Genomic DNA, 5,967 nt, shown 5'->3' with positions numbered 1-5,967 from the left:
TTTGTTTTCGGGGCTCACTTTGAGAAGTGTTCTGTGATTTGATCTGTATTCTGGGAAGCCGTTGTCCAGTGTCCCCCCGGCTTTGAAAAACCCAGATGTTGATTGGGTACGGATGTAATGGCTGGACAGTTTGGAAAGCTGTCTACTTGATCTGTTTCTGTCTTGATAATTCTGCCTGTATACTTTGAAGTTCGGGGTGCTGACCTTTTTCCCCTGAACAAGGTAAACGATATGTGTCTGACTGATTAAAGTAAGCCTGTTAACCCATTTTGAGTTGCTTTCCTTTAACAAAGCAGATCCAAGAACCTGTGTGGGCAGCAAACCCTGAGGACGTGCTTGGGGTGCTTGCTGCTACACGCATCTACGTTACATGTCACACATTAAATGACAGAATCACTTTGTGTGTCTTACTCTGGACCTGCACCAGATGCTCCCCATTGGTTCTCAAGCTTGTCCCATTGCTTCAGATGTTTCTTGCCCCGTTAGTGTATTTTCTTCACACACAATGCCTCCCCCTGCCCCCGCCTCTACTTTTTACCTCTCATCTCCTTTGAATAACGTAGACGCCTCCTCAGCCCCATGACAGTCATGGGTCTCGCTGCACAGGCTGAGGGGCACCATGAACCCTCTTGGGGTTGGACTCTGTCCCTCTGCTTAAAGCCCGGCCTTGGTGACCCTGTGCCCCGACACCACAGCCATCAGCTCACCAATGATTTCATTCGGATGTTGTCTCTTGTGAGCCTATGGGTGTTTCAGGGGCAGCAATCCGCCGTCCCACACTGCAGCTGCTCTGGCCTGGCACTCACATGGAGGCCTTGATCTCACTCCTTCCTCTCCAATCTCACGTTTTGGTTAGGCTTGCAAGATGGCGCAGTCACGTTTTCAGTTCAGTGGCCATCCATGTTCCCTTCTCTCTGCAGACCATTCTTCCATCCTCCAGCCTCCCCTCTGACTGGTCAGAGCATCTTCACTTCCCTGAGCCCGTCCAGTTCTGAGGAACATGTCATCATCCCAGGAAAGCCGGAGAGTGAAGAAACAAGTGTTCTTGCGGGAGATCAGCTGACTTTGGGGTCATGAGCAGCAGACACTCCACACAGCGGACGCACGGTAAGTAATGGCACATCCCTTGCAGATCAGGGCAAAGTTTGCCCAGGCCTCTGCTGCCACTGCCAAGCTTCTCCATTTTCTTTGCTGGTTATTTCCTTCAATGCTGAATATCCTCTGAGCATTCCCAGGAGAACCACCCCCACCCCCTTCCTTATCTTTGCCTGTCTCTGTTTCACTTCCCTTGCCTCACCAACTCCCCTCCCTTTACCCCAGAGGACACGTCCTCCCTGGGTCCTTTTCCTCCTTGTGACTGGATCTCCTTTCTCCTCCTTTAGTTCAGATCCGCTTCCTTCAAGTTCTCCCAGATCTGCGCTTCCCCAGTTCAGTCCTTGGCCTTCTACACAATTCCCAAGCCTCCCAAGGAATCTTTATAATTCCCTGCTCTTTTTTTCAGCCTCTCATCCATTAACTTCTCTAGACCCATAACCTCTTCCTTCTGAAGCCTGAAGTCAAAAGCAACACAGCCACACAGACCAAGAAGGACATCAATGGTCACAGTCTCTGACTCAATGATCCCATGGCTGGGACCATCCCCTAAGGAAGTGCCTGAAAGGAAATGAAAACCTCAGTCTACAAACATAATGGTTGCATGAGAAAGGTAAAAGTCCTGGAGAGAACCCAAGTGTTTGATGAGGGAGTTGTGGCGAAACAAGGTCTGGCCTATTCATGCATTGATCCCACAGGCTTGTCACTGAAAAGCACAGACCTGCGGGGGATGGACAGTTACTCATGGAGATGGGAATAAAGAAGGATAAGAGTTTGTACAATGACTGTAACTAGGAAAATAACACAGCAACAAACCTTTATATCTAGTGGAAAAGGACAGAGACAGCCCAAAGGCCTTTGGATGACTATTGTTTAAGGTATTAGACATATGTGAAGAGAGAATGGAGTGATGGAGGGCAGGCCAGAGAACTGGCTGCCCCAGTGCTCATCCCATCTGAGGCACAGCCAAGGAGGGACCTGTCAGAAAGTGATTTCCTGAAGGAAAAAGGAGGCTCTGGGAAGGCACTGGGGCCTGGGAAGCTCCCAGGAGAGCTGCCTGGCCAGTCATTCAGAAGGGCTCCCCCCGCAAATGACCAACTGTTGGCCACTCTGACTCACCTGCACAGCCACTCTGGGGAACACCTCCCTCTGGCATCCAAGGAGCTTCCCCTCTCTCCAACTGGCAGATCACATCTGGCTTGGAAATGGCCAGGCCTGTTCATTGAAAAGATCTGTTATCAGAGAATCCCCAAAGAGCTCAATCCTAGTCCCTCTGCCCTTCGGGGACAACATGGCTGGCTGGGAATGTCCACAGGACCACTGAAGGATATTCTAGGTCTTGTACCTGGAAGCAGGGAGGGATGGGCCCCACTGTGGAGCTGGGCTCAGAAAACACTGGGTCATTTGACCCAATCCCTGCTAAGAGGATGGAGATTATTGACATATTCAAGATATCTGGGACAAGAAGGGAGGATCTGGGGTGGGGCAGCCTCAGGGACAACACAATCCAGCAGTTCACAGGTGTACAAATATGCTTCACCTGGGAACAAGTAAGTAGGTTACCTACAACCTCCCTTAGGCCACAGAGGGATTGGGAATCTGTCTCTGGATGCCAGACAATAGCAAACACTGGAGAAATCCCCTAGCACTAACCAAGAGGACAGAAAGCCTCCCCTGGGGCAGCCTGCCGTCCTCACCCAGGCAGACCAGGTTGCTGTAGTTCTCCAGCATCACCTCCCGGTACAGCTCCTTCTGACAAGGGCCCAGCTGCCCCCACTCCTCTGAGGAGAAGTCCACAGCCACGTCCTTGAAGGTCACTGATTCCTGAAATAACAAAAAGTTGAGTAAGCCCTTACTCAGGGACCACCCTTCTGATGGACCTGGGAGGCCTGGGGAGGCTGACAGAGCTCGTAAGAAGGAGTTCTTGCATTGATGAGGAAGGCAGTGTTCCAAGTTCCACATTTACAGAGGGCCTACTGTGTGCAGAGCTTGTACAAGATTCTGAATGATACAACAAATGAGAACACACGTATGAGGATCTGGCCTTTCTGTTTCACAAAGCACCTATCTCCAAACAGCTCTGGGAGGTAGGACTTGCAAACACTCCTCATCATCCCCGTTGCAAACATGACAAAGAGGAATTTGAGAAACCCCAGCATCTTAAGGTCTGAAGCAGCTGAAGGGGCCAAGGGTTTGATGAGGGAGTTGGGGCCACCTCACCTGGCCTACCCCTGAATAAGTGCCCTGCCCTTGCCACTACCTGTCCAGGTTCCAGGGGAAGACCCCCAGTGAAGGGCCATCCACAGGTCTAACGCACCCCATTCCACTGCCCAAGACCTGTTGCCATGAGGGAATTGTTCCTTACCTCATGCCAAATTAGCCATCATGACGTTCCTGGACCCAGAGAGAGCAAGCCTCTTCTCTCTCCACCACAGGGTCCATCAAATACTTGACGGCAGACAACATGGCCCCTAAGAATTCTCTTCCTTCAAGTGATCCTCCAGTGGCATGTTCCTGAGGCCTTTCTCCCTCCTGGCTGGCCCCCAACCCCACCCTGATGATCCCAGATTTATCCACCTCCTTCAGCTCTGAACACAACAGATGTACCACATGTGGCGTAATGAGAGCAGAGGCCAGAAAACCCTCCCCGTCCCAGGTTTATGGCGGTCTGACAGAGAGAATGTGTCTGGGTTGGTCACTCCTGAGGGGGGGCAGTCAATGAGTCCAGGCAGAGCCCACGCTGGGTGGGGGCCTCACATCCCTCACTCAGGCACCAGAGATGGCCCAGTTCACACTGGGTGTGCACACTCATGCCAGTCCGCTCTCACATGGTGGTGGCTACCTTCCCAGAGATAGCTGCAGACATTCCCACTTTCAGAGTGCTAGGGGTGGGCCTGTGGAGGGGAAGTGCACTGCCCTCATTGTCCTTGCCCCTCTCGAGCCCCCATCCGAGGCCTACTTACACAACCAGGCAAGCTTGGGCATGACATGTTAAGATCAGGAACATAACCATTTACTGATAAAGAAGGTCGAAAATACTGTGGATCCCAGCAGAGAAGGGAGACATCTAAACCATTCACGGTCCTTGAGCTCTGCAGCTTTGGACAGTCACTCACCCTCTCCTCCTTTGGCATTCTCTTCCCTGGGTTTTCAGGACCCTGCTCTCTCCTGGTTCTCCTCCTCCCTCTCCGCCCCCTCCTCCTTTGTCTCCTTTGCAGGATTCTTGTCCAGCTCACAGGCTCTAAGCACAGGTGTTCTTCAGGACTGCCCATGCCCTCTAGTCTTCTACCCCATGCTACTTCACCTGGTGACCTGGTCAGCTCCCATGGATCTATCTCCCATCTTCATGCTGAGAATTCTCAAATCTGCCTCCCCTAGCCCAGTCTCTGTGCTGAGGTCCCATCTCCCGTCTCCAAGTGAATGTCCAGGAGACATGTGGGCCGCAACATGTCCAAACCGGGATTCCTTCTCTTCCCCCAGCCCCATTACTGTCTGAGGGCATCCTCTCCCTCCCCCTCCCAGCCCCCAGGCTCCCGACTGCCCCCCTCCCCCAAAGCTGTGACTGGGCTTGTCCATTTCACCTAACCAGGGCTCTCCTCCATTTCACCTAACCAGGGCTCTTGCCATTTCCCCTCTGGAACATTTCCAGACCGTCCCCCTTCTCTCCTCTGACCCCACACCCACCCTAGAGCAGACCCTCATCACCTCCCACCTGGCCCATGGAAGCATCTGTGATTTTCCTCCAGGGCAGGTCCCCCACTCAATAAACTCCCCCATCTCCTGACTGCCTCCATGGGATGGAGAATACTGTTCGGCGTTCCAAGCTCTTCCCCGCCACGTCCCTGACCCCACGGTTCCAATCCTCTCCTCCATCAGCCCCTCAGCACTCTCTGAATCAGTGAAAGACACTCCACGGCCAGACTCCGGGCATTGTCTCCTGCCGTGCCCCATGCCAGGGATGCCCTCCCTACCTATCCCCCTCCTTGCTTCCTTCCAGCTGCAGCTAAATCCCACGGCTGTCCCAAGGATGCCTGCCGGTGGTCCTGAGGGTCTACCCCCAACAGGCTGGGCTCCCCCTGAGGGCAGTTCCCCGCTCAGATTCCCGGGGCTGGGCACTCCTGATGTCCATGACCGGCGGGCACAGCCCCCAGCCCGGCAGGGTGTCCTCCCCAGTCCCGCCCCCTCCGAGGGCTCACCAGGCAGGATGCAGTCGCTGGGGCCCCACGGGCCATGCTCCCTGTAGGGCTGCTGGACAGGCCAGGCCCTCCTAGGCAGGACCAGGGTGGAGAGAAAGGGAGGAGCTGGGCCGGGGATGCCCGCCCACTGCAGGCCACGCCCACACCTCCTTCTGTCCCAGGACACGCGCAGGAGCAGCCTCTGCTGGGGAGGGGTGGTGTTGCGGGGCGGTGCTTTATCCTGGCTGCTGATTGGCTCTCAGGCCTCACCTCCGCCTCCGGTCAGACCAGTCACCACGTTCCCTTGGGAAATGGGCTGGCGTGGACGGGGCTTGGCTGTGTGCCAGAATGAGCTTCAGGGACGCCATCAGACTCCGCCCCACACGCCTTTCCAATGTGTTCTCGCAAAGCTTTCTGGGAATCGTAGTTCCCGGAGTTTCCGTGCTTGCCTCGTCCCCGTACATTGCCTCTGGCGTTCTCCTGCAGTCGGTTCCCTGGTAGAGCAGAGAATGGTCTCCCTACGTGCCCTCCTGTCTGCCGAGGCCCTCGGTCCCGCTGCACAGGCATCGTCCCCCACCATCTCTCGGGTCTCAGGACCTCCCTCCTTCCCTTCTCAGAATGGGGGTAACTTCAGACCTTCCCGCTCCAGCCCCACACCCCTCCCGTCGTCCCCCACTGTGCCCATCCCCTCCCCGTCTCC

At 54.8% G+C, this 5,967-nt stretch overlaps 1 protein-coding gene across 1 annotated transcript; it reads right to left on the bottom strand.

Moving 5' to 3' along the window:
* Positions 1–6: 6 nt before the first annotated feature.
* Positions 7–5,735, bottom strand: LOC138177252 (zinc finger protein 879-like). The gene is made up of 4 exons (XM_069108345.1): positions 5,289–5,735; positions 2,790–2,916; positions 2,212–2,307; positions 7–1,653 (listed from the first exon to the last, which is right to left on the bottom strand). Exons 1-4 carry the CDS (start codon positions 5,322–5,324, stop codon positions 1,445–1,447), a joined length of 468 nt encoding a protein of 155 aa, XP_068964446.1. The 5' UTR covers positions 5,325–5,735; the 3' UTR covers positions 7–1,444.
* Positions 5,736–5,967: the final 232 nt, after the last annotated feature.

Source organism: Petaurus breviceps, unplaced genomic scaffold (assembly GCF_028583685.1).
Source record: "Petaurus breviceps papuanus isolate PSGF00001 unplaced genomic scaffold, PetGlider_PUasm1.0 90354, whole genome shotgun sequence".
NCBI lineage: Eukaryota > Metazoa > Chordata > Mammalia > Diprotodontia > Petauridae > Petaurus > Petaurus breviceps.
The sequence above is the reverse complement of the archived record's forward strand: the minus strand, read 5'-3'. Positions and strand labels throughout refer to the sequence as shown.

Excerpts from the sequence above, each read along its gene's own strand:
- LOC138177252 (XM_069108345.1), bottom strand. The coding sequence starts at position 5,324 with ATGGCCCGTGGGGCCCCAGCGACTGCATCCTGCCTG. Across the intron at positions 2,308-2,789 it reads CAGCAACCTGGTCTGCCTGG|GCCTGGCCATTTCCAAGCCA; the intron begins GTGAGGACGGCA and ends TTCAATGAACAG. Across the intron at positions 1,654-2,211 it reads TCCCCAGAGTGGCTGTGCAG|GCACTTCCTTAGGGGATGGT; the intron begins GTGAGTCAGAGT and ends ATTTCCTTTCAG.